General features: G+C 41.9%; 2 protein-coding genes across 3 annotated transcripts; one reads left to right on the top strand and one right to left on the bottom strand.

Moving 5' to 3' along the window:
* The first annotated feature begins 6,838 nt into the window (after nucleotides 1-6,838).
* On the top strand, nucleotides 6,839-18,286 carry PLA2G10 (phospholipase A2 group X). The gene is made up of 4 exons (XM_088524608.1): nucleotides 6,839-6,882; nucleotides 12,829-13,002; nucleotides 15,583-15,689; nucleotides 18,049-18,286. The coding sequence occupies exons 1-4, from the start codon at nucleotides 6,839-6,841 to the stop codon at nucleotides 18,192-18,194; spliced, it is 471 nt and encodes a 156-aa protein (XP_088380734.1). The 3' UTR covers nucleotides 18,195-18,286.
* Nucleotides 18,287-20,223: 1,937 nt separating this feature from the next.
* BFAR (bifunctional apoptosis regulator) lies at nucleotides 20,224-24,871 on the bottom strand. 2 transcript variants are annotated; one of them, XM_088524585.1, is made up of 7 exons: nucleotides 24,579-24,871; nucleotides 23,749-23,954; nucleotides 23,234-23,399; nucleotides 22,452-22,596; nucleotides 22,054-22,224; nucleotides 21,320-21,522; nucleotides 20,224-20,454 (listed from the first exon to the last, which is right to left on the bottom strand). In XM_088524585.1, the coding sequence occupies exons 1-7, from the start codon at nucleotides 24,833-24,835 to the stop codon at nucleotides 20,262-20,264; spliced, it is 1,341 nt and encodes a 446-aa protein (XP_088380711.1). In that variant the 5' UTR covers nucleotides 24,836-24,871; the 3' UTR covers nucleotides 20,224-20,261. The 2 variants fall into 2 exon arrangements, with proteins under 2 accessions (XP_088380711.1, XP_010212714.2); XM_010214412.2 differs by having other exon boundaries at nucleotides 23,234-23,403; nucleotides 23,753-23,954; nucleotides 24,579-24,870.
* Nucleotides 24,872-26,548: the final 1,677 nt, after the last annotated feature.

The raw sequence follows: 26,548 nt of genomic DNA, 5'->3' as shown, positions 1-26,548 counted from the left end.
GAACCCTCTCCTACATTGGCTATCCTTTCCTATAGCTGGTTCCTAATCTTGTATTGACTTTTTTTTTCTAGCCAAAGCTTTCTTATAAGAAGCCTTTCTGCTAATGGAAGGGGAAGTTCTTTATCTCCTAAAGCTGTCAGCTCCAAAATGAATTGTATGCTTTAGGCAGCTAGAAAATATGGCTTGCCCAAACAAAAGTGGTCCGGTATAAGAAATTTCAGGGCCTGTGGCACACAAATCGGATGAGATGATCTGACCATAAGCTCTTGGAAGTGACAAGTGACCTAAGAAGAAAAGACAGTGGGCAGAGGCTGGAACCAAGTGAATGATTTAATGGTATAAAATGCAAAATTCAAAAGCCAAGAAAATGGATAGAAGCAACATACCACGAAGTAGTTGCACTCCTTGTTTTGATGGTGACCCTTCTCTGCAGGCTTCTGCTGCTGGACGTTCTCACAGGGGTTCACAAGTCCAGTATTTCAAGTAAAATGAGGACTGCTGCTGCTGCTCCTCTTCCTCAAGAGGAAGTGATCATAGTGATCATAAAAGGACCCACCTATCCAATTCCAGTCCTTCCAGTTGCTGGGTAATGAGCTAATTATGCTGATTACAGAAAACTGCAGGGGGCTGTAATATAGATGTTCTGGTATAAAATGTGTCTTTCTTTATGTAAAAGTGATCATGTAGCGCTTACTATTCTTATCCAAAGGAGAATGCATTCCTTTCCCTTTGATCGAGGATGAAGATGCTGCAGAGAATTAACTACTTTGTTTTACGTTTTAACGTCTGCTTCATTGCATACATATGCAGTTATGTTTGTATGCAGGAGTAAACTATTGCTCATAATATACTGTTCTAAGGGAAATGAAAATAAATGAGTTGTCAGCAACAACTCAAGATGATATCTTTGTGAACATTCATTTGAAATGATGATGTATGGTATTCATTTTTTTTTCTTTAAATAAATGCTGAGTAGTTTTTTTTTTCATTGATGACTACCAGAAAAAACATGCAAATGAAAATTCAATATATTTTTATAAAGAATAAATATGATTTGGGATTGCTTATGTAACTAAGTTTGGGTATGCCTCCCCCTGACCCTCCATGCTTCCTAAGACTTGGAAATAAGCAAAGATTATCCATTCCTGTAAAATCCTCCCTAAGGATTACATGGAACATAAACTAATGAACATTTATCTTTTCTCTGAGATTGAAAACAACTACAGTAACATAAAAACATTAATATCGTATTAAAAAATTACAAATGTGGAAGACAAAAGGGAATTGAATAAATTCTCACAGCACTATTGAATCACCATTGTGGTTATACAACCCCTATCTGGAGCAGCACATGTGAAATTCACAGTACTCCGTGTATGCAGTAGTGTTCTGCTCAGTGAAATAAAAACATGAAGTATGTAGAAGCTGAGTTTTTAAAAAGATAATCTGAAACGTTGACATATAATTTTATATGCAGCACCACAGTATCCCGACTTTGGCTGCTATGGTCATGAAAAGCCAATTTCTAGCATTTAAAATAATTTTAATGAAATGCTTATGTTTAAGTAACTGAAACAATTAGAATGTACTATGTTCTGCATCATGAGTAAGGAAAATTTGTGTAGTATTTGCCATCGGAAGAGAGTTTAAGTGGCTGTTTGTGACTACAGGTGTTTCTTTCTACAGAATAGTGGAAGGCATTGCATAAATCTGAAGCAACGTAGAAGGGCTCACAGGAATGAACTGCTTTGCTACTGGACATCTTGTGTGAGTGCTGTTTTTGAGACCACCTGTGACTTGATGTTATACAGTTTTAGAGTTAAATGCTTTAAAGAATTCAAAGCCACTTAGCAAGGTTCACATATACGAAATGAATGGAAAGCTGTTCTTTTTAAAGCTTTACTATGGTTAATTCCTTGTTTATCTGATTTTTGATACTATCTATCTCACCCTCTTGATGCAAACTGACAAATTGTATTACACACAGAATAGCAAACTCCCTGACTCTGGGTAATGAATGCAAACAGACTGGCAATTCCATGACATTTGGTGTGTTATTTTTATAGTGGCATCTCATACGCAGTGAAAACACAGGAACATAACATTCTTTATAAATGCTCTTTTAACGCATACAGCCCTTCTATGTGCATAGGATAGTGTAAACTTCATTGTATTACAGATTTCTTTATATTGAAACCAATAGACCAAGTTTTTCTGTACTGCTCCCTATTAAATTCAGTTAATATTAGCACTGGATTTTTTTTTTAACAAGGAAGTAATTTGTGTATTTAGATTAGGTCATCTTCCTTGTATTAAAAAATAAATAACAACAAAAAGAATGACCAATACTTAAGACTTAAAAGTGTCACTGGTGTCCTAGTTTTCAGTTTGTACAATGGAAAAGTATGCAATATTTGTGTATCTCTTTGAAGATTCATTGAGCTATGCAAGAGCTAAGAATCATCACCTCCCCAGAGCGCTAGAGTAGTTACAAGGTTTGGGTACTTCAGGTGCTCCCTCCGGAACCAGCTGTTTCCGTAGCTTTCTTTGACAGGGAGTCTACCAAAGGCCTCCTCTTCTAAACGTCCCGAGCATGTCTCTGTCTGGCCCACATCTGATCTCTTTTACAGGAGTAGTAGGCCTACAGAATCGTAAAGTCTTTCCTAATTTTAAGGAAAAGCATTCTTAATCCAGTAATTGATACTGCAAGGAAGTATAAGCTTAAGTCTTTATAATTACAGGATATAAAAACTGTTCTAAATTGTTTATATTATGTTGGCATTTGCTGCTTTCCAGATGTAGTGAAAAACAGCCTGCATAGAAGACTGGCCCAGATTTGAAAACATATTTATACTCCTACCTTCCAATGAAATTGCAGTTCCAGCTTCTTACTGGAAATCAAACAGCAGCTAGTGGCTAAAACAAACATTTCACTGCATGTTGACCTGTGTGTTGGGTACATCTGCTCCGTGCCTAACCTTCTGCAAATCACTCTGTGACTTGAAAGCATCTGATCTAATTCAGCTGTAGTCAGCCATGATTTTGGTGCTGAAGGTTCTCTGGTTCAAATGACTGGTATTGACATTACACAGAATCGCAGAGTCACAGAGTGGCTGAGGCTGGCAGGGACCTCTGGAGATCACCCAGTCCCACCCCCTGCTCCAGCAGGGACACCCAGAGCAGGGGCACAGGGCGGCATCCAGGCGGGTTTGAAGATCTCCAGAGAAGGAGCCTCCACAGCCTCTCTGGGCAGCCTGTGCCAGGGCTCTGGCACCCTCACAGCAAAGTAGTTCTTCCTCATATGGAGATTAAACTTCCTATGTTTCAACTTACACCCGCTACCCCTTGTCCTGTCACCAGCCACCACAGAGAAGAGTTTGGCCCCATCCTCCCTACACTCCCCTCAGGTACTTGAACATGTTGATCAAATCTCCTCTCAGCCTCCTCTTCTCCAGGCTAAACAGGCCCAGCTCACTCAGTCTTTCCTCACACCATAGATGCTCCCGTCCCTTCATCATCTTTGTCGCTCTGTGCTGACCCCTCTCTGGCAGCTCCATGTCCCTCTTGTCCTGGGGAGCCCAGAGCTGCCCCCAATGCTCCAGGTGCCTCCCCAGAGCTGAGCAGAGGGGCAGGATCCCTCCCTCGCCCACTGGCAACGCTTCTCCTGCTGCAGCCAGGAGCCCATGGGCCTTCCTGGCCACGAGGGCACGTTGCTGCCTCATGGGGAACTTGGTGTCAACCAGGACTCCCAGATCTCTCTCCACGGAGCTGCTTTTCAGCAGGTCAACCCTTAATCTGTGCTGCTAGACATGGAAAAAGCAAAGAGAAAAAAATGAGAAAACTCCAGCCACAATGAAGGAAGATCCAGGACCTGCTTGACAAGTGACAATTTTGTTCTTCAGCACTATGAAACCCCCTTGGCCTTAGCACCACAGATCATAACATACTAGTTTTCTGGTATTTACTTCCCTACTAGTAATAACTTCTGCAGACAGTGGAAGTGATAGAGCTAGGTGGAGCGAAGTACAAGTTGGACGATAGAGGCAGAATAGTGAGGTGTTAAAGCATCCACGTGTACAAATGAAGACCACCACAATAAGAGATGAATAAGACAAAAACTGTATGATAATTTAAAACACTAAATGAGGATGAAGAACCAGTAGACAGTACTAAAGAGCTGCACAAAACCCCCATTATTGTGTAGTCCTTGCTCTTCCCTGTCTGTGGGATGCAGTCCACACAGTCTCTGTAAGTCCTTATCTTGGATACCACATACAGTTCTGCAGTTTCCCCCATCCGAGAAAATAAATATAATAGAACTGGAAAAAGACTAAGAGAACGGCAACATGGACAAAAGTAATAGAGTGTTTTACATACAGTCAGCTAAGTCTGGAGGAGGTATGACAGAAGGAGGATGTAAAAGAGCTCTATAAAATGATGACCAGCATGAAGACGGTGAATAGGGATCGAATTGTCATTTTCTGTAGAATGAGAGAAATCAATTTAAGGTAGCAGGCAGCACGTGCAAGGCAAACAAAAAGGATACATCTCTGCATGCAACATACGCTTGAAGCGTAGAATTCTGCTGCTCTTTGCTTGTTGGTGCTAAAAGCTTATGTGGATTCAAACAGATGGCGGACAACTTAACAGAAAAGCTGACATGAACTCTATTTCTAATGGAAATTATGAGCAGGAGGGTTGGAATCTGCCTTTTCTAATCAAAGACAGCTTATTACAAAAAAAGGAATTTCAAAACAATTAGTTAAAGTGGTGGGAAAGTAGTTCCTTATCAAAAGGGTGCTACATTTTCTAATGACAAAACTATATAGATAATAAGAACAGCCAATAAAATGTCAAAAATCTTTCCGTTCCATACATGCTATTCCCCCAGTGTATTTGCACAGTCTATTTGCCCTGCCTGCAGGGCAGAATTTCTTGAAAAACCTATAGGCAAAGAAATGGCTGGTACATTCTTAAATCAAAGCTCAGTTTTGTGTATTTGAAATAGATCTGTGAGATAACTCCAAGCAGCACATTGCATGTTGTATGTAGTCTATGTACAGCTTGTGCACACACCACCATCATTAAATGCCATGAGTGTGAAACTTTGTGACAGTTTTATAATAAGCCCATAAGAACTACATAAACATTAACCAAGTTAGATTAAAAAAAAATAATCAACTTGCTTTGAAATCATACCCAAGCCGAGCGCGCCAACTCATTGCATCAGTCCAAAGGGCAAACGTCATGTAATTCAAATTGCTCCTCTGGATACTGTTTTTGTTGTCATATCCAATGGCATGCTGGATGGGACACTGTTCAACTGGAAGTTTCACTAAACTGGTGTTGAGCACTATTAAATCATCCTAATAGCTGTGACTTATGGACCGGAAGAGTCAGTAAACAAACACAATGTAAGTGACAGTATGAAAATAGAGTAACTGTAATTAGTGATGCGACTCCATGAGTAATAGCTAAGTTACCTTGACCTAGTTGATGGCAATAGCAAGAACGACTTTAAAAAAAAAAATTGATCTCAAATGAGTAGGACTTCTGTATGATTAGTATATTACCAAGACTTTTTCACGATCATTGACAGCATCTGTGGCCACCCTGAATGCGATTTTTCCGGGACACTGCTCATCCTTGCCCGAGACGCCTGCACCTCCCCCAGGAAGCGCAGCAGCAACCGCGGCCACCACGTTTGCGACGCCCCAAAGCCTCAAGGGAGATAAGGGCTGGCAGCGCTTCCCTGGCACCACCCCTGCGGCCGGGAGCCGCGCGACCCCAGGCAGAGGCCGCTCTGGAGCAGGGGCTCCCAAACCCCGCGTCCCTCTGGCCTGCCACGCTGCCCAGCTGTTTCTGCTTGTGCCTTCCAGCACAGTGTTGGCTGGGCGGCTGCACCAGTTCCAGTATTTTGCACACAGGGATACAAAGAAATGTCACTGTCCTACCCTACACTGGTGTCCCTGCACCTCTACCCTGTGCTGCCCTAGCTCCGGTGCCAGCACAGCCACTTCACAGTGTGAAGACTGAGAGCAGGCTAAAACCAAACCTGATGCGTCTGCGCATGGTTTTGCTGTTTGCAATCAGACCGCGTATGATTTGCTCTTCTGGTTAAAGGGGAAAAAAATCTAAAACAGAAATCACATTTAATGCACAAGTAGGAAGCTTTCGGTATATACAAGTAAAAAAAAAAGTCCTATCTGAGAAAAATACCAGACAGACACTACACCAATCTACAAGCTGCTCTCTGACAGTTCTTGGTAAGTCCTGATCATATCCAGGATTATAAAAAATGACAAAACAAATGCAAAAAAGCTCGTGCACACGGTCAGGGCCCTGCGGGCGGGCACCTGCCAGGGCCCCCTTCTTTCGGGGCGCTGGAGCGGCCGGTTCCCCGCGGAGCCGCAAGCGAAGCCAGGGGTGCGCGAGGGGCGTGCGCCGGCCGCGAGGGCAGCGCAGCCCGTGCTGGGGGAGAGCCGCTGGCTGCCGAGTTCTCCAAACGGCACGGAAGGTGGAACAGAAAACAGCGAGCGCGAGACCCGCGCTGGAGCCTCACGCGCGCGGCTGCCGGTGAGGGGAGGCCGCGGCGCCCCCGGTCCGCGCGGGGCCGCCCGCCGTGAGGCGCAGCTCGCCGAAGGGCCCGTGCGCGGCCGGAGCAGAGGGGCGGGAGCGGCCGCGGGGGTCGCGGGGAGCCCGCCCGCTGCCCGCAGCTCCTCCCCGCGCCAGCAGGACGCGGAGCCGCCGGGGGCCCCGGCGCGGCCGCCGAGGCGCCTTTTATAGGCGCGCGCCGCCGCGCAGAGCCCCGCGCCGGGAGCTCTGCCCGCAGCCGCCCATGGCGCCGCGCCGCCCGCCCCCGCCGCTGCTGCTCCTGCTGCTCCCGCTCCTGCTGCTGCTCCCGCTCGCGGCCGGTGAGTCCCGGGGCGACCCGCGAGCGCGGGAGGTGCGAGCGGCCCCGAGCGCGGCCGCCCCGGCGCTCCGAGGAGCCTCGAGCCGCGCTGCGCTCCGCGTCGTTAGCGCCCGCGTAGCCCGCGCCCTCCGCGCTGAGCAGGGTGAAAGGCCGGCTCTAACGGCGCCCGGCCCGATGGCCTCGGGGTTTTGAGGGGCATTAGCACTGTGGTACCCGAATTACGTTTTTTCCCCCTGTCACTTCTGTGAAACTTAGCTTTGCAGAGAGGGAGCTGGGCTGGCACACTAAAAACCATCCACGGATAATAGTTCCCATGGGGACATGTTACAAGCTGCATTTCCCTACTACTAAAAATGAGTTTTTAAGAATCCCCCCTCCTCAAAGGCCATCTCCCACCTAAGACTGGTGTAGCATGGTATCTTATATAGCCCTGCATATGCAGCAGGTTGGGAACATACTACTGGTAAATATTGTTTTGAAGTGACCAAACTAGCCTTATATTGAGTCTCTGTGCAAGGATGAAATCCAGTTTGCCAGAAACCCATTCAGCTGCCTTAATTGCAAGATCTCTTATGTCTTCTTGCACTCTCTAGCCATTCCCCCAGCTTGCAAATTCACCAAACCAATCCTGCGAATAGAAAAATCCTAAAGCCAAATGCTTCAGTTCATGCTTACAGCAGATCCTTTTTGTGTAGTGAGCGAAGCAGGGTCCAAGGAAAAGCAGCGCAGTCAGGCGAGTATCAAGAAGGTACTTGCATAGTGGGGCCAATTTACCGTTTGAGGCAGTTGAGCGCCCCAGCTCCGCTCGCTGACCGCAGGCTGCCCCTCTTAGCCCTCCTGCACCCGACTGAGCCGCCCGCCGCCCCGCACAGACCTCGGCAGGAGCGGCAGGGAGGGCGGCGCGGGGCTGCGCTCGGCTTCGCTGCTCCCACCAGCCTCGAAACAGCTGTGGGGAGAGCCTGGCGCCGCTCCTACGGCCCTGAGTCACAGATCACAGTCACCCCTCTGGAGGCAGCGAGCGAGGAGGAAGAAAAACACAGTTTACCTGTTTCTCAATGCTTGATCCACAAAAATCAAAACAGGCAAATTATCCTTTCAAACAGATTACCACATCACCACGGTCTGGAGAGTTAGCACACCGGTCAGCCAGGCAGAAAGAGGGGCTGAGAACGGCCACTCCTGATGGCACATGAAACCACTGCAAAGCAAAGCAAAGATCCAGGTTTCCACAATGCGGACGGTTGTTCACAGGTTTCTACTTCTAGCTGGACACTGGACATGCATCAAAGTCCTTCCACGTTTCAAACTCCGAAGAACTGGAGTGCTATGACTTTACAAAGGAAATATTGCAATATGTACTTTATTTTTGCACTGTGCCAATTACAAAGAGAAAAATCTCATAGGAAGCACAAAAGAGCTTGTGTGAAGGGCTATGTCTCTAAAACATATTATTTCCTCCATGCATATACAGAAATGACTGGATTTAACTTTACATTTTAACAAAACTATGTGACCAGAAAAGTGTGGGAAAAAAAATGACAGCAGCAAGTTATAGTGAAAAATATCTTTCAAAGACATGGTAGCTACTACATGGTAATGTACAACAGCAAAATCTGAACTCTCAAGGGCTTATACAGACAATGAACCAATGATGTTTGAGTTTTCCATGTGCAGCAGGACTCTAATTTGGGTAACAGAAATTACAGACTTGAAATTAAGCACAACAGAAGAACATAGTGACTCCTTACTGTTATTTTCTCTCAGGCTGTCTTTAATGTTTATATAATTTCAGTCTTCAGAAAGTCGCCTCTTGCCTTTTGATCTCTGTGGCTTTGTTGTTAAAATCTCAAGAACAACTTCATATTTTTTTTCTCTCCTCTGTAATTATTTTTTAAGGTAGTCTCAAAATTGGTAAAGTTTTGCTTTCCCTTCAACTTTTAAAGCAGGCACCTTCTATCCAGTTATATCAGACTTTGCTGTACATAAAAACTTTACAAGTTTTTTTCCTTGCAAATACCTGTCTTTAAAGCTTTCTTTCAAGAACAAGAACTGCTGAACCTTTAACAAAAGCAGCAACGTGCACAGCCACTGGAGTACACAGCCATACCAAAACTAGGCTTGAATCATAGCAAACTGACTGAATTATTTTTCCGTGTTCAGTTGTACCTATTTTCTACGACCTCCAAATACCGTCTTTTTTGCCTTTTCATGCACATTATAAAGGAACAAAAACAATCCAAATCCCTGCCGTTTTCCCCAGCCACATTCTGGTACAGCAGCACACCAGATGCATGGCAAAAACAAATCAGTAAAGACGTGTTTTGCTATTAAAAATAAGAGATGTACCTGTATAAGGCAGATAATAGTGGTGATATCATACTGCTTTTTAGGAATGCATAATCAAACCTAGAGGAATATTCCTGTCCATAAAGGTAATGAGAAGTCTCTGCAAAAAGCAGGAAAAGCATGTAGAAAGATTTTTAAAATGTACCTTAGTAGTAACAAGTTTGGAAACATGCAGCAATATGTCACATCGCTCTGTTTTCATTCCATGCAAATTCTGATAAAGATTTCAGAAACTCAGTTGTGCTGCCAACACACTAGTGCCATCACTGTACCGATATGCTGGTTGTTTCCGCAGTTCTGCTGGTTTGAGGACAGTCTCTTCTTTCCTGTATTATACTCAGATTACAAAGCTGTGGCGATAGAATTTTTTCTTCAGTCATGTTTAGAGCATCTAATACAGTGGTCTTTACCCAGCTTTCCAGATGTTGTAATACAAAGAATTAGCAGGGATGAAACATTTATCTCCTTTGTTTAACTTCTATGGCACCTTTCAAAGAATTACACCTGGGCCCTCCAGAGGGGACGGTTGATGACTTCTGTGTTGCACAGATGTAAATCAAGGGATGGGCATTTGTCAAAAGTTAGCAAGCAGCCCTCTGCAGCCAGGCATGCAGTTCGGAAATGCTTGGCTCCCTCTTCTTGTCCTGTAGCACTTCAGTGCTACCCTTCCTCTGCAGCCAGGAACAGGGCTGCGTGAGTTCTTCATTTAGGGATTTCTTTAAAATTCCTACCATAATGCAGAATAAGCCCATCTTGGCCATTAATTATTAACACGGCTCCTTCAGTCCTTACTAGCTACCAACAACAGCATAGCCAGAATTCTGTCAACTTTCAAGTGGTTGTCACTTGTAATGCTGAAGTCCTACTGCAAAGTTTTTTGCAGACAGGAGTTCACTGAACCTGTAGCTGGCAGCGAGGACAACACTTCAGTGCTGTCACAAATGTACCAGCCTGTTAATACCTCAAACGTACCCTTCTGCTACCGAGAGCTCAAGTGCTCGGTCAGAGGTGAAGGAGGGAGATGCTCGCGTGGCAGCTGCACACCGTGACTGCTCATCTGGCACCCAGACCCACAGGGATTCCCAGAGCCGACTCAGGACATTTTGCACTCTTTAGGGAAGAGGGAGAGGATCAGGTGCTTCAACAACTGATGGTATGATTGTTCCATGCAGCAAGAGCAGTGACCCCATATATGCTATCCACTCTCCCAAGTTCTAGTGCAAATGGAGCTGCAAGTGACCGCACAGCCAAGAAAGCTTAATTCCTTAAGATGAGATTACTGGTAATTAATGGCAAAAGCAAGTTCAAGCACTCCTGCTTTACCATTCGCTCCTCTCCCTGTGTCACATCTATGAATCAGGAGAAAACAGTATTTGTGAATAGTCACCAGTGAGAAAAGTCCTAAAATACCGTCTCAGAAAGTCTAGCTAGGGTGGTCAGTATGGACTTGCCCCGAGCATACTTTCTAAAGCATTTTTTACCATTCTCGCACCAAACACTCCTCGTTCCTTAATGGGGTGATTTCACAGGGTATTTAAATCCCTTAGTTTCATGAAATTGCTAGTGCTGGAGGTCACCAACATCCCATACATTTCATAGAATCATAGAATCATAGAATCATAGAATGCTTAGGGTTGGAAGGGACCTCTAGAGATCATCTAGTCCAACCCCCCTGCATACGCAGGGACACCTAAAGCACGTGGCGTAGGACTGCATCCAAGCGGGTTTTGAAGATCTCCAGAGAAGGAGACTCCACAACCTCTCTGGGCAGCCTGTTCCAGTGCTCTGTCACCCTCACTGTTAAGAAATTTTTCCTTAAGTTCCTATGGAATTTTTGATGTTTCAGTTTCCGGCCATTTCCTCTAGTCCTATCAGTGGCCACCACTGAAAAGAGACCATGACCGTCCTCTGCACTCCCTCCCTTGAGGTATTTATATACACTGATTAGATCCCCTCTCAGCCTTCTCTTCTCCAGGCTGAACAGGCCCAGCTCCCTCAGCCTCTCCTCATAGGGCAGATGTTCCAGGCCCCTGATCATCCTTGTAGCCCTGCTCTGGACTCTCTCCAGCAGCTCCACATCCCTCTTGTACTGTGGAGCCCAGAACTGGACACAATACTCCAGATGCGGCCTCACCAGGGCTGAGTAGAGCGGCAGGATCACCTCCCTCGACCTGCTGGAGACGCTCTTCTTAATGCACCCCAGGATCCCATTGGCCTTTTTGGCCACGAGGGCACACTGCTGCCTCATGGTCAACTTGTCATCCACCATGACACCCAGGTCTTTCTCTGCAGAGCTGCTCTCCACAAGGTCGGTCCCCAGCCTGTACTGGTGTCTGGGGTTATTCCTCCCCAGGTGTAGGACCTTGCACTTGGCCTTGTTGAATTGCATGAGGTTTTTCACCGCCCAAGCTACTCAAGCTACTCAACTGCAAAAGCTGCCTTGGGGACAGTAGTTTTCTGACAGATCTTCCAGTACCTGATGATAGTCTCTGTAAGAAAATAAATATCAAAGCCCTCAATGACAAAGTCCAAAGGGTTCTTCTGCGCTCAGTCGTTCATGGGCATTGGCAGTCACTCAACAACTTAGCCTTCTTCCAGTACAGACGGGTAAGGCTTATACACTGTTCCACTTAACACTGATTAAGCTCAGGGTTTATTTTGGTAAGACAGCTCTTTCTAGTAGCCCTCCATTAACTTGGTTTATACTCATCTGACTTTGTAAAAACTGATGCAAATAACCTGGAAAAGACCTGCACAGCTGAGAAATGATGCCTTTAACCATTGAGGGTCTTGGATCAACGTGAAAAACAAGCAGGGCAGGGTTTGATAACACACATTTTCTAACTTCCATCCACATGCCACTGCCAAACTGCTGGAAATTAGAAAGTAGCCCTAAGAAAAGGGTGTCTGAACATTTATCCACTTCCTTTGACCTATGGTTTTAGTGCCAACGTGACATGGCTTAAACAAAAGTTGCTGAATATGTCCTTGCTCTGCAGAAATAATGATGAGACAATTCCCTTAAGGAAAATCCTCTTCAAATTTCCCTGGCCATGTTTTCAAGACAAAATAAATAAATAATCACTTGCTAGCTCAGACACAAGGATTCCATGGTTGGAAAGCACCCACCCATCTACAGAAGACAATTTAACAAGTGTAAAGCACTACATTCTGCAAACTGACACCGTTGCAGAACAACAACACAGGCAAAATAGCATTTTAGGGTTATGAGAAAATCCTGTAATGCTCATGGCATCTGGTCTTAGCAGATTAGTTGATCTGCACCACAGAACACATGCCTGCTGTAGCCACAGTTTTAAGAATAGGAATGACTAACCTTGCTATTACATCCTGCCTTGATGGGAGGAAACCACTGCAGCTACTGAGAGTGCTAGTTAGTATTCTGCTCGCAAAGAGCAGGGCCAAGGACAGCCAGCCAGAACCAAAACAACATATTGCTGTATTAAATACTAGCATTTGTTACTAACATTATGAAAAAAAAAAAAAAAAAAGTAACTGCAGTACTGGAGGAATGATCCAATACCAAGTAAAGAGTTTCTTTTCCCTCCCTCCACAATTTATAAAGGCACTGTTGGAGAAGCTCATTCGAGGAACCGAAGAGGAATTCTCGAATTAGCTGGAGCCATCAGATGCACTACGGGACGTTCTCCCTTTGCCTACCTGCGCTACGGCTGCTACTGCGGCCTGGGAGGAAGAGGCTGGCCCAAGGACAGAGTTGACTGGTAAGAGTATCCACTTACATGATTAGCTACATGCTGAATTTACACAGAGGACCAAGTAAAAAGGACTAAAATAAGAATTAAGTTATTTAATGTGAGAGAACTGGACTTTAAATGCACCCGGGAGTGTTGAGAAAATCTGAAACATTAGAACTGTATTGCTGTGTACCTGCCTGAGCCTGCCTTGGACCCCAGCTCTGACTGCACTGGTACCGGCTGCTGCTGCTGGCCGAGAGCAAGACCCGAAGCAACCCTGGAGAGTCGGGTCTTCGCAGCTGCAAGCCAGCTATGAGAACACCCACAATTGAAACTGTTCTCCTGCTACTTTCATCCACCTTGTTTTATAAGTATTCAAAATAATGCACCCAGAATTATGCATAAAATCAGCCTGTTGAAAAAAAACAGCTTTTGAATGAAGGAATTAGGAATTGTTCCTAAAATAGTTCTAAAAACAAAACTTTCACATTTAATACTATATCTCAGCATACTGACAACCATGAATTTATTTTATAATGGAAAATTAGTTGTGAGGAAGATAGTTTCCTGGTTAGATTAGTTAAATAACAGTTTTATACTTCCAAGTTTATAGGACTATACTTACCTATCATGTATTTTATCTGAAGTGCTGTATTATCAGACACAGACTGACAAAAAAAGAAACAAACATGAAACTCATACTTAGGGTAGAATATATGGAAAGATCACACTTGAACATTTTGCCTAGACATTCTACCTGTCATTACACTAGAACTCCTATAATCTTTGTCTAGGTATTCTAGGCTTTTGCTTATGAAATCTGTTATTTTAGACACAATATTGTAAAATGCAGTTGCTATTTTAATGACTGGGAACACATGGAAAGAGAAGACTGTTGTTAAACCCGATCCTTGTGTTCCTCCCAAAGACAAATGTTGGAGTATCTGCAGCCTGCAAATCTTCCCTGTGGGTATATTTTTCACTTTACCACAGTCCCAAAGCAGCAAAAAACTTCCAGCTTCAGGAATTACAGCTAGTTATTTGTTGTCTAGGTTTTAGTAACTGCACGTGAGGAAAAAGTCCAAAGTCAGTGTATTTGATCTACTTCAGCAGCTGCAACAACCAAAAAAACTGCATTAGTTAACACCCAGAGTCCAACATGCTTACCAGCTTTTCTTGGTTTTGGTCTGCATTGTGAGCTGTCTACATTAAGGATTATCCTTGAAAACAAATTAAATGAAATCTCAGGAATACTTCATTTCAAGCAAGAATAACTATAATTGAGTTATTCAAGTAGGTTACTGCAGTTGACATTTTTACGGATCACAGAATGCTTAAGGTTGGAAGGGCCCTCTAGAGATCACCTAGTCCAACCCTCTGCACACGCAGGGTCACCTAGAGCACGTGGCACAGGGCTGCGCCCAAGCGGGTTTGAAGATCTCCAGAGAAGGAGACTCCACAACCTCTCTGGGCAGCCTGTGCCAGGGCTCTGTCACCCTCACTGGTAAAAAAATTTTCCTTAAGTTCCTGGGGACCTTTTGGTGCTTCAGTTTGTGGCCATTTCCTCTAGTTCTGTCAGTGGCCACCAGGGAAAAGAGGCCAGCACCATCCTCCTCACTGCCTCCCTTGAGGTACTTCTAGACACTGCTCAGGTCCCCTCTCAGCCTTCTCTTCTCCAGGCTGAACAGGCCCAGCTCCCTCAGCCTCTCCTCATAGGGCAGATGTTCCAGGCCCCTGATCATCCTTGTAGCCCTGCGCTGGACTCTTTCCAGTAGCTCCACTGGAATAATTGCATAAATGGCAGGCATCAATTGTTTACAAAAACAAACCTTACATTTGATCTTACAAAAGCAGTGTAAAATCCTGAAGTGCCTGCACTTACATTTTAACGAAGACCAGAATTATTTAAAACTTCAGTAAGCAATATTTTCTTACAGAGTTTACTATTTCCTTGTAAACTCATGACAACAGACCCCGATAGCAAAACAAGTCAGCTTCCCGTTGATTTACTTAGCCCTGCCACAAAGGCCCTCTAGGAGTCACTTAAAAATAAATAAATAAAGTATTTCAGGGTCTTTAAATGATGATAGGTGTGGAATTACCAAGTAACTAGTTAATAAGCATAAGGAGAAAGTGAGAGCTCACAGCATTAACTACTTCTCATGCAGACACACGTTCCTTGGGCAATCTAAACACCATCCAGAAATCGTGTGCTTTCTGTAATACGCTGTTTTTATGCTACCAGAAGGAAACATGTAACTGAATCCAAAGAACTTGCTGATGCATCTGGTCTGTCCACAGAATCAGGGCAGAGTTACAGCTTGCAGCAAGGAGTCACAAGCTAATTTCAGGTCCTCATTACCTCCCCTAATTCAATGTACATCAGACGCTAATTTTGATCATCACTGATTACATTAATTTGTTCAAGTGATCTATTAAATAATTATTTTCCTCTTTCAATTCCCCCACAGGGAGCAGTTTGAACACACAGATAAATTAATCATTATTTCACACACTGTAGAAACACGGTGATACAAAATATCCAGATTATAAAACCGTAAAGTACCGCAGTATGATTGAGGCCAGGCCTGTTTGTGTACCTCTCAGGTGCTGCTTTGACCACGACTGCTGCTATGGCAGGGCCGAGCAAGCGGGCTGCCACCCCAAGGTGGAGAGCTACGCCTGGGAGTGCGACGACAACGCGCCCGTGTGCGGTGAGTGGCAGCTCCGCGCCTTACCCCGGCCTGGAGGGCGTCACTGCGGGCCCCACGCAGCGTCTCCTTGAGGACCTGGGTTCCTGGTTTGCCTTCCCTGCCCCGAGGGCGTTTTGGGCAGCGTAGGCTGTGCAGGAAGCACAGCGACACCCCTCCAGCTCCGCCACGTTCCCATCTACCTGTTAGAAAGCACCACAAAAAGCTCCCTGCTTAACCCGTGGACATGCCCTGTAACTTAACGGATTCTTTCATTACGTTACACTGCCATGGGCCACAAATTAAGTCTTCAGCAGGACGGCAACTACAAAAAGGAGGCCAGAAAAACTTTTAAAAGGATCTTTTTTCATACTTTATACAGAAAATACTTCAACCTGTCTGTAAGTTTGATGGGCAAGTTTCTGGCCTACTCCTCCTTGATCGTCTGACTGTTAGTAGCTGCAATTTATGAATGAATTTGCAATTACAACTTCTATTTCCAACACACTGAGGTAATAGTGTATTTGATGACTAAGTTTATTTATGGAAGTAACATGTCCACAAGCCAAAAAACATGAATTTTAAAATGCAGTATTTATATAAGCAGTGTACAAGTGCCCATACAATAGTGACTGCATCCTGCTATGTTTAATTGCTTGAAAATACAACTGTAATACTATTACTATTAATCTATAGTGTAAAAGATAGGGGCAAAAATATGACAAAGAAACAAGGTGGAAAGGTATAAGAGATTTAAAAAAACAAACAAAAAGTATGATTTGGTTCACAATTCCCACCAGCTTTAAACACAGTCTTCATAAAAATTTTCTGATACACCTGAAGGACTTCTTGAAACTGTCTTTTATCAAAAGCTGCTAAAATTACAGGGGGTTTTTTGGTTTTTGTTTTTTAAATCAGGTGGCAAATCAAAGTTATTTTGCTTGTAATTCTTTACTGCTACCTATAATGCAAATCAGCTTGAGGACTGCACCACAAAAATACAGACCTTTACATAAAGCTGTTTACAGCAGAGGGTCCGTGTTTCTGACCCCCATACTTAAAGGCAAAGAAAGTAATTCAGACAAATCTCAAAACCCATTTCACAACCCAAGTAAGAATCTGCCTGACCTAAAATTACATCAAGCTTTTTAACATTATTTCCTTTCCTCCTTTTCATGTACAGCTTTTCTACTTTCCTCCTCTGCATCTTGCCTCTCAAACTGATTAACAGTCAAGTAACAGTCGGCCTATATTTGCCTTTAAACATTACTGCTCCTATTCCAATCTAGATGTTGACAGCAAGCATGTTATCAATAAACAGAAGTTGAAACAAAGTACCTGCCATACCATGGAGAAGATTAAATCGGAGCAAAAAGAGGAAAGGCAATAGTTCGCCTTTATTGCTCCTAGTTAATGTTTTATTTATGCTATTAAGAGGTTCTTAAGGTAGCTAGTTACAACTTGAGAATATATACATTAAGAACACTTCCATTTTATAGCAGGATTCAAATTCAGTCACAAACTGAACACTTATTTCTGCTCCAAGGCAAAACTCAAGCAGAGATTTACCGAGCTTTCAAAATGCTACATATTCAGGTAAGACATTACCATGGATTTTTAGTTTACAGAGAATCACAGAGAGAAAATATCACACGTCTGGATTGGCATAATTAAACCAAAGTTTATTGTGGTAGAATAAACCGTTCACACCACAAAATCTATTCAGTTATAACACTACAATTATATTGTAAAAAAAAAAAAAAAAAATCCAGAAATGGATTTTTATTGTACTTAAAAAAATATCTTGTCCTTCTACTGCCCACCTTAGGAAGAAAGGTGGGCAATTTCAGCTGAGCATATTTGCACTTCTTATTTCACATGTGTAATTTTAATGCTACATCCTTCAACAGGTAATAGAGTATGGAGAACAGAAAACTTCACAAACACAAGATTCACAAGAGCAGCTGGCAGAGGAAAGGTCACGTCACTTCAGAAAGAGGAATTAGGTGTCAGATTTCCTCTTTTTAGGAAAGGGAAAAAAGAGTATTAACGTCTTTACCCAATGACTGCATTTTCTTCTGTTGAGATAGTTCATATGATTAAGCAATTTTTGCTAAACCAAACAATGCTTATGTACCCTCTAATAATGAGATGTCCTACCATGGAGCTTCATCTAAAGAACATGAAGGAGCTATAGATCTTACTACAACTCAGAACATATTACACTTGAATGGTGAGAGCAAAACAAAGCATCAACAGTATTTTATAAAATATTACAGCTGTAAGTGGCAAACATTGAATGGAAAGTAATAATCATTATATTTCCCTTTAATATTTTGTATTAATTCAAACTAATATCAGACTAACCTTTATTTTCTTTCAGAATCACTAGAAGACCGATGTCAAAAAATGGCATGTGAATGTGACCGTGAAGCTGCCAAGTGTTTTTCTAAAGCTCCCTACCATGCAAAGTACCTTTTGTGGCCAGATTTCAATTGTGGTGAGATTCAGCCTTTCTGTAGATATTAGATACAGGATAGCAGTCTTTATGAAAACTCTATACGTATTTAAATCTAAAAAGACATTTTTTTTCTTATTATCGTAGAAAACAAATGAATTTTCCCCTTCTTTCCTAATCTTCTTTTTTTTACCACCCCAGCCCAGATTAGCCAAATCAAAAATTTGTCCTCTTGTTTAACTTTCATTGGACTAAAAGCAAGTTCAAAGTAAGCTTTTACTGCTTAAATATGAATTTAATCAGCTTAAGGAATAACTGACTTAAAATTTATCTGGTTTACCTTCATATCACTGTATCATTCCCTGAAATCTTTCATCCACTCCCCACACTGGGTGCATGATATCATCCTTTCCCCTGACATTTAACACTGATTTGTGACGTGTTACCATTTGTTAACTTGGCTGACAAGGAAAAAAATTTGTTAACTAGCTGACAAGGAAAAAAAAAAAACATGAAGCGACACTGTCAGAGTCCTCTTATTTATATGAAACACTCGCTACTAAGCCTAATTTACCTTTTGCATTTCATTCTACTTAAGTCTTACCTATATGAGACATTGCTTAATATATTTTTGCCTTTTTTTTTTTTAAAGTAAAATTAAGACTTCAAAGTTGTTCATTTGGTACACCTGTAGCTCCTCATTCTGTGAACACCTTGAGTTTCCTATAGACACAGGACTAAAAACTGTACCCATAAAACTTCAGAGGCAGATTAAGAGTGCAAAGGCAAACTGGCAACAAGACAGATACTGAAAAGAGGAGAAGCTACTGGGACCAGCTACCTTTCCCCTAAGCATTTGCTCTCACAGGAAAAGAAGAGTTTGCAAAGTTCAGAACTCACAAGGATTTAGAGAAGGTTTAAGTTAGAGTCATCTCAAAATTTTTGGAAGTCTTCTATGAAAAGAAAACAGAGTTGCTGAATAATATAGTTTTCATTAGCAATAATTGTAAGATTAAAACTAGGAATGTTCCAAGTCTGTTTTGTCTCCTTTCAACTCACTTAAGGCTAGAGGGCTAGATGACAAATTTACAGAACCCAAAGCTAAGTATTTCAATAAAAATGTAAATAAAATTTCTTTAGAAAGAAGGACTATGATTTAAAAGAGATCTTTAATCTTTATAAATATTCATAGGCAAATATGAAGTTCATTTTAATGATACAAATAAAAAAGAGACAAGACAATGTAAGGGGACATGGCATTAAAAAAAAGAAAGAAAAAACAAGTTAACTTTTGTTTCAGTCAAAAAGCATACATTATTAAATGGCAATTCTGATCATACAAAATAAATTTTCCATCAGGATGTAGTCACAGATCTAGATACACACATTATATTGCAGTAAGGCATAATTACACTGTCAGGTCACTTCCCCAAAATAATCCTCTAAGGGATAACCCTGAATTTATTTTGAGGATTAGCACTTAAGACGACAGCATTAAACATGCTATTGATGAAGTCCCACTGATCTGAACAAAGAAAATTTTCAATGGCAACTGCCACATTTTCCAAAACAACTCTCAAGTACTCTCTGCCTTCAACAGGGAAAAATATTAAAATAAGTGCTACTGTGAGATTTTTGTATTTGACTGTCAGAATTTCACATTTATAGCCAACTGAAAACCCTGAAGTACTTTCAATATCAAGCCTACCCAGGAACAGCGTTCCTTTGGCAAACTTCAGTTCTGAGAAACACGGTGCTGGTGTGAAATGCTCACGTACAAAACCACTGTAGCTGTTCAGCAAACAATAGCTTTAAGGCTTTACCCAGCAGGCTTGCAAATAATCAGATATCACAAGACAAAATGGAAAAGTTTGATTTTGTTAATCTAAATTTGGACATGCCAGTGTCAGTATTTAAAGGCTAATTCAGATTTTTTTTTGGGGGGGGGGGCGAGGGGGAATTATAAAGCCCACTTTTAGCTTGGAATCTAGCTTGCTTAGCAGTAACTTACTTTAAGGCTTTTTTTCCTTTTTTTCTTTTGCATGTTTGAATCACTCTCACTACTACGTATATAAAGAAAAGCAGCAAATCAAATACCAGTTTTTAGAAATTAAACACCTTAATAGTTCCAATGCCAGTTATTGCACTTGTGTTTCCAGTCGCCTCACTTCTTTAACCACAAGATCAATATTTATAATTGGGTTAAAGTACAAGGCCCAGTAAAACAAACAGTTGCAGACAAACTGAGGAATAAAAGGCCAAAAAATGGCAACAAAAAGACCCTGGGTTGAGAATTTCCAGAAATGCCTCCACATTCTGTGAGGAATAGTCCTGTGAAAAAGGAAAGGGAGAGTCTTAGAGGGACTTTCTGTTTTGTTTTAAACCACTCTGAGAAGAGCTAATATGTGCTGTAGTTTCAAATTAACCCTCTTATCTATAAAATATCATTTTGCACTCTAGAAAAACTTTCTTAAATCACAGTAATATTAAATTTTATATGAAGAAGCATTAAGCTAATTTATTCTGACCACAAAACACAACAAGTTAAAGTGGCCGTATTCCAGATTGGTCACCGCACACCTTGTTCTCTTATGAGGATGTCCTGCCCCCTAACTGTAAGCAGAGAAAACTAAGCCCTGTACTCCAAAGCAAGAAATGCTCCCAAGCAGATTCTAACACACCTATCACCAAAATGAAGCAATTATGAAGTAATATCAATACCCCTAGGAAAAAAAAAATAGTAGTAATGACTGAAAACAGTAATTGTGATCACTTTGTTGATCATGTCTCAGAAATATCACTGTAACTAGTCTGTTACTTATGATCTTGAGAAAGCATTCTTCAATAACTGTATGATAAGCATATCAAAACAACATTCTTATGTTTATCTCCCAGCAGACAACTTATTCCAAATACCATAAACTTGATTCTCACTGTAACAGTTACTATATAACTAACACTTAAAAATGTGCATATCACTATTAATGCATTTGCTACACCTAAACAGTAACACCAGCTATAATGAATCCTAAAGTATCCACAGGAGAAAGATACCCAAGCATGAGTACTAGTGCAGATTCAGATCAATATATTCTTACCAACCCCAGAGGTGTGTTTAGCCATTTCAACAAGCAATCATGAAACCATGACAAATAGTTATTTTCTTATCCTCTTCAACAAGCTCAGTGAGACTTACTTCAATTCTCTTCTTGACCATAGTCTCCAAAAAGAGAGTAATTCCAGAACAGAAAGCAACATGGCATTTACTATGATAAATCTTGATGTCCAGTAGTGCACCTCCAACCAGTCCCAAGCAAATTCAGCTATCAGCTGGTATGGCAAAAATAAATACTTTACAACGAATTCTCTCCATTGTTTCCATGTAGGGTCTTTAAGGTCCTATAAATTAGGATAAAGAGACTGTGAATCAGTTTCATATTAAATAAACCACTGTTTTATTTCCACTACTGAAATATTTAACATTTGTTTTTTCCTACAATAAAAGCAATATTTTACCTTTATTGTACTATCTGGTAGACGATATATGATAATTTCCTTAAGGCGAGCATAAAACATCACAGTCAGGCTTTACACTGTCATTCACAAAAAGCAGATATTTAGAGTGAAATGCCTTTCCTTAGGCACTTGAATGTTAAATATACATATATATATATATATATATGTGTGTGTGTGTGTATATCAGTTTTACATATTTAAAGTCTTAAAAGCCTTAAGCTAATCTTATCAAGGGTTATTGCATGGGATTACCAGTAGGATGACCATGAAGCGAAGGAACTGCTTACTCAAAAAGAATTTTTAAAGCTCTATTGTAAAAGATGAAATGGTGAAGAATTACGTCATGTGCTTTTTGCCAGATCTTAAATGCTTCAAATTAAAACAAGCAGAGGATTTAAAGTTTTGAACACTTACTAGTAGTTTTGTGACAATATCTTCATATTCATCTTCTTGCATAGGACAAATTGTGTGGATGAAAGGTAAAAAGGTTTCTGCATAATCAAACAAATACAGGTATAACATACTGAGTCTCGGAGAGCTCTTCAGCGCATATAGAAGAAAGAGTGATTTTCCAGGATTTACTGCCTGAAAGGTATCAAATTTCAAACAACAAAAACACTGTAAAATGCAGTTAGACCGTTCTGGTGATCTTTATATTTTTGTTCAAACACAACCCATTTCTTTCAGTAAGAAATGGTAACTAACTATGAAGTTTTCACAGAGATAATTCTACTCCTGAACTTAACTTCTAATTTTAAAATATTATTTTAAAAGATTCTTAGGATACATGATAGACTTCATACAAAAATTACCTTATATTCCCAAAGGTTCTGTGGAGGTTTAACCCCCAAAGTTTTGACACATTCCAATTCTGACATAATCGCTTTTCGGTGATTATTGTTCTCTATATTGTAAGGCTCTTTTGAGAAGTCTTCCTCTGCCAGGGTTAGAAGTAGCCTTCAAAAACAGAAGAATTTAAAAGGTAAACAGTGACTATCTCCCCCTCCCTCCCCCCCTCCAAAAAAACCCACAATGACTAGCACAATTAGCAATGAGACGTTCCATACCAGACATTATGAATCAACTGCATCTCAGCACCTAGATCTTAAATATCCTTCTTTTCAAGAATATTCCCTCTTTCCTCTTGCTTGTGCTCAGCATGCACATTTATCTGCATGTTAGGTATTATTGAACACAACACTTCACAGACCTAGTTTGGCCTCCTGACATGAAACCAGTAACTCTAGGGTGGACTACAACAATGCAAATAGCATATGTATTTTTTTTTTTTTTGGGGGGGGGGGGGGGAAATGCACACTGTGGGTGCTGATGATGCATTAAGTAGAATTTTCAATATCATTTCAATCCATATTGTCAGCATTTAAACATATTAGAAGAACTTCAGTAATAAATATTAAGGGAACCACTTGCAGTTTTTTAACTAGATGTGTTAAACTTCTCCTGAATTTTAGTCTGATACATCAACAGAATACTCCCCCAGTCTGCAGGCCAAACTTGCAATACTCCATGCCTAAAGAATGTTATCCAGGAGCCCAACCAAGCGACAGCTGTTCTTGCCAGCGAGACTCCTCACCTTCCATTGACTTTCTCACGCAAAAATCTTTCTTTATAAAGTGATGCCCATGGGCCGAGCTGCTCTAGCCAAAGGATCACGTCTTCAGCAGTCCATTTAGCAACAGGCTTTTGGACAAGAAGATCATCTTCAAATTCTCTGCTACTCCAGTGATACCCAAGCAGAACTACCTACACATACATTATAAATAAAAGACAAAGGGAGATTCTTTACCTAAAAGGCAAATATGTTAGTGATACAAGGAAAGCAGATGTGTATTATAGTGCCCAACATGTAAAATTATCCATTTTAAGGGCCCTAGAATATTTAGCTTATAAGAAAGACTTGAAATTTTACCTGATTATGTCTGATTTCTATTTGCTCTATGTTTCTGACAAACAGCTCTGAACACCACCTTATTTACTTAGCTCAGTGACAGTCTCTTGTATGCTAATGACATTTTCATGTATGTGTAATTTAAGTATATTTGATTGCACACTTAATGAAGTAAACATGGAAAAGCATCGAGATGAAACTTACTGCTACACAAGTTAAAGCTGTCAGAACGCCTGAGAAAAATCCTCCTCCTCGAGGATTAATTCTTCTTATGTTTGGAGCTGTAGGAATCTGGTCATTCCCGTATTTTTGGAAGGTTGCTAAACTGCGTGCTACATCACTGTTTTGTTGAATATCTTCTTTTCTTTGTTCAATGGCATCAGAAAATAGCTTTTCAATAACATCCCTAATGGGAAATATACTTGTCATTGTACTGTAATCCATTGATGATTAACATTAAAAAAAGGCATTTTAGATGTTTGTTTTCCAGCCTCTAGCAGAGATAATTTTGAAAGCATGAAAATAGTCCTTATTTAATTTATAAAACTGCTATTGTGTACTACTGACAACCCTTGATTATTCAAAAATGTTAGGCAAAAGACAACATAAAAGCCCACTGTCATTCTTGGAATCATAATATTTAACAAAATATTACTAACATAAATCAACCGTGCCTTAAAAAGGCACAAGAATTTCTGGGATAATTCAAAACAACAAATTAGTATTTTTAGTTTTGTTCTACAGTAAGATCTCATTTATTCTTATACACAATTCCAACGAAGAAATAACCACACAGTTATCAAAGATCATTCTAATTTAGAATTACTAGGAAACAATCAGTTATGTTAAAAGATGGAAGCGTTTCAAAACAAACAAAAATAAATTGCTCAGTTCCACAGAGAAGAAAATTCAGAACAATTACAGGACCTGAAAGGCTTTGAAGATCTTTGTGAAAACTTAATTACCAATAAGCTATGAAAATCCACAGCAAACTCAAGAAACCATACAATTAAAAGCATATTACAATCACCTGAGGACAATGTTGACTTTGGGGAATCCTTCCCATTTTTCTCTGCATTCTGGACATTCATTCTTCTTGGAGGACACCCACCACAACGCTAGGCAATGTCTACAGAAACTATGGCCACAGTTCAAGGTGGTGGGATTGACCAGAATGTCGTAACAGCAGTGACAAAGGAACTCGCTAACTGATACCCGGCGGCCGAGTTCATGAGTTTTGACTTTCGCTGCCTCTGGTTCACTTTGTAAAGTTTCGTCTTCATCCATTTTGCTTTTATACCTTATTCAAACTGAAAGCAGATCAGGTAAGTCATTGCTTCTGCAAAGCAACAAAATAAATTTTATTAAGAAAAAAACTCCTGTATAAGTTTAGAATTGAAAGCAACATATTTTATCAGTGGAATGGCCTTTATCACTCAGGTGGCTTTAAGCTCCTTGGCTTTTTAACAAAATTAGCTCTTCCCAAACTGTAACATCACTTCCCACATTTCAGTGCAACAATACTGTAAGGTACAATCAAAATCAGATTCCAGATGTTGGGCTTACCCTCCATGTATTTTCTTGTCCATTGTTGCAAGTGATTTAGGTTACATATATAGATACATATATATATACACACACACACCACATAAAAGGGAAACCAAAAAGACTCACTGTGTGAGTCACATTTTTTAATTATTATTTTCTCTGTATATTTAATCAAGGTTTTAGTGAAAGATGGCAAGTCCAAAGAAATGTAATAAGAAGTCATAGGGAAAAAAAAAAAAAAAAAACACACACACACACAATGATTAACTTTCAGTGTCACTGTTCTTTCCAAGCATATGCAATAAAACCTTTTTAACATAGGTCAGTACTAGCATTCCTAACTAGAAGATAAACTTTTCCAATGTTGCAAAATCGTTAAGATTCAAAATTATATGGGATTGGCCTGCTTGCCGGTTCTGTAAAGAACGGAGCTCCAAACTAACTTCTTAACTGGTAATTACTCTTTAGTATTTGAGAGAGCACAAAGCTAGGACAGAATTTAAAGTTCCCCTCCCCAGCTTACTAGAATACAATTACAAACCTCTTTGCTCCCTGTTCCTGTTACAGAGTAGCTGCCCCAGCGCGAGCCGAGCGCGGCAGGGCCGCCCTGCGCGGGGCCATCGCACACAGCCCGTGGGCAGCCGCGCGCGGCGCCCCGCGGCGCTCCCCGCCTCCTCACGCGGCGGGGCGCTTCCCCCTCTCCCGAGCGGAGGCAGGGAGCTAACGGCAGACGAGCCAACCGCAGGCGGCGCACAGACACGTACCAGCAGTGCAGCCAGGCTCCTCTAGCCGCTGGCAGGCACGGCCTTTCCTAGGGAAGCAAAGCTCGTTGCCTTTCTGGAAGACAAACCCGAAACGTTACTTACACGGGGGGAGCGGAACCGCGGCGCTGCACCCCGGCGCGTTCCCTAGGGGCGGGAGGCAGCGGCGCGCCCCGCGCCGCTCTCTGCGCCGAGGGAGCCGAGGGCTCCCCGGGCGCCGCTGCCCTCCCGCCGCCCCGGAGGAGCGGGAAGGCCTCCATGCTGCGGCCCCGCTCCCCGGCCCCGCCGCACGCACCGGCCCCGCCGCCCCGCGCCACTTCCGCGTGCCCGCGCCGCCCCGCGGGGCGCGCCCGGCCCGAGCGCCGCCGCGCGGGGCCGCCCGGCCCTGAGGCGAGAGCGGGGCTGCGCGCGGGCGGCCGCGGTCTTCGCCGCGTCTCCTCTATAAATAGAGGCGCAAACAGCCGCGTGCCGTTACTGCGGGCCCGGCCTCGCTACGCGGCTGCCCCTCGAGGCCACAACGAACTCTGATTTTTTTTTTAAGAGTACAGGGGAGATAATGTTCTTTTCACTAGGAAATGCAAAGTGATATTTTCCTAAAATAAATTGTTCTTTCCAGTTTTTCATAAAAATCTGGAAATTCTGTTCTAATGTCTGAGATGCCTAAAGCAGATAATTAATTTTCATTATTTCA

Source organism: Tinamus guttatus, unplaced genomic scaffold, assembly GCF_059628265.1.
Source record: "Tinamus guttatus ecotype Peru unplaced genomic scaffold, ASM5962826v1 Tinamus_guttatus_pri_ptg000212l, whole genome shotgun sequence".
Taxonomy (NCBI): domain Eukaryota; kingdom Metazoa; phylum Chordata; class Aves; order Tinamiformes; family Tinamidae; genus Tinamus; species Tinamus guttatus.
This window is presented reverse-complemented; position numbering and strand designations above follow the sequence as displayed.

Coding starts and splice junctions, on each gene's coding strand:
- PLA2G10 (XM_088524608.1), top strand. CDS start 6,839: ATGGCGCCGCGCCGCCCGCCCCCGCCGCTGCTGCTCCTGCTGCT. Junction 6,883..12,828: donor CCGCTGCTGCTCCTGCTGCT/CCCGCTCCTGCT, acceptor TCTTTTCCCTCC/CTCCACAATTTATAAAGGCA. Junction 15,690..18,048: donor CGACAACGCGCCCGTGTGCG/GTGAGTGGCAGC, acceptor ATTTTCTTTCAG/AATCACTAGAAGACCGATGT.
- BFAR (XM_088524585.1), bottom strand. CDS start 24,835: ATGGATGAAGACGAAACTTTACAAAGTGAACCAGAGGCAGCGAAAGTC. Junction 22,597..23,233: donor CGTGAGAAAGTCAATGGAAG/GTGAGGAGTCTC, acceptor CTGTTTTTGAAG/GCTACTTCTAACCCTGGCAG. Junction 22,225..22,451: donor AGAACCTTTGGGAATATAAG/GTAATTTTTGTA, acceptor GATACCTTTCAG/GCAGTAAATCCTGGAAAATC.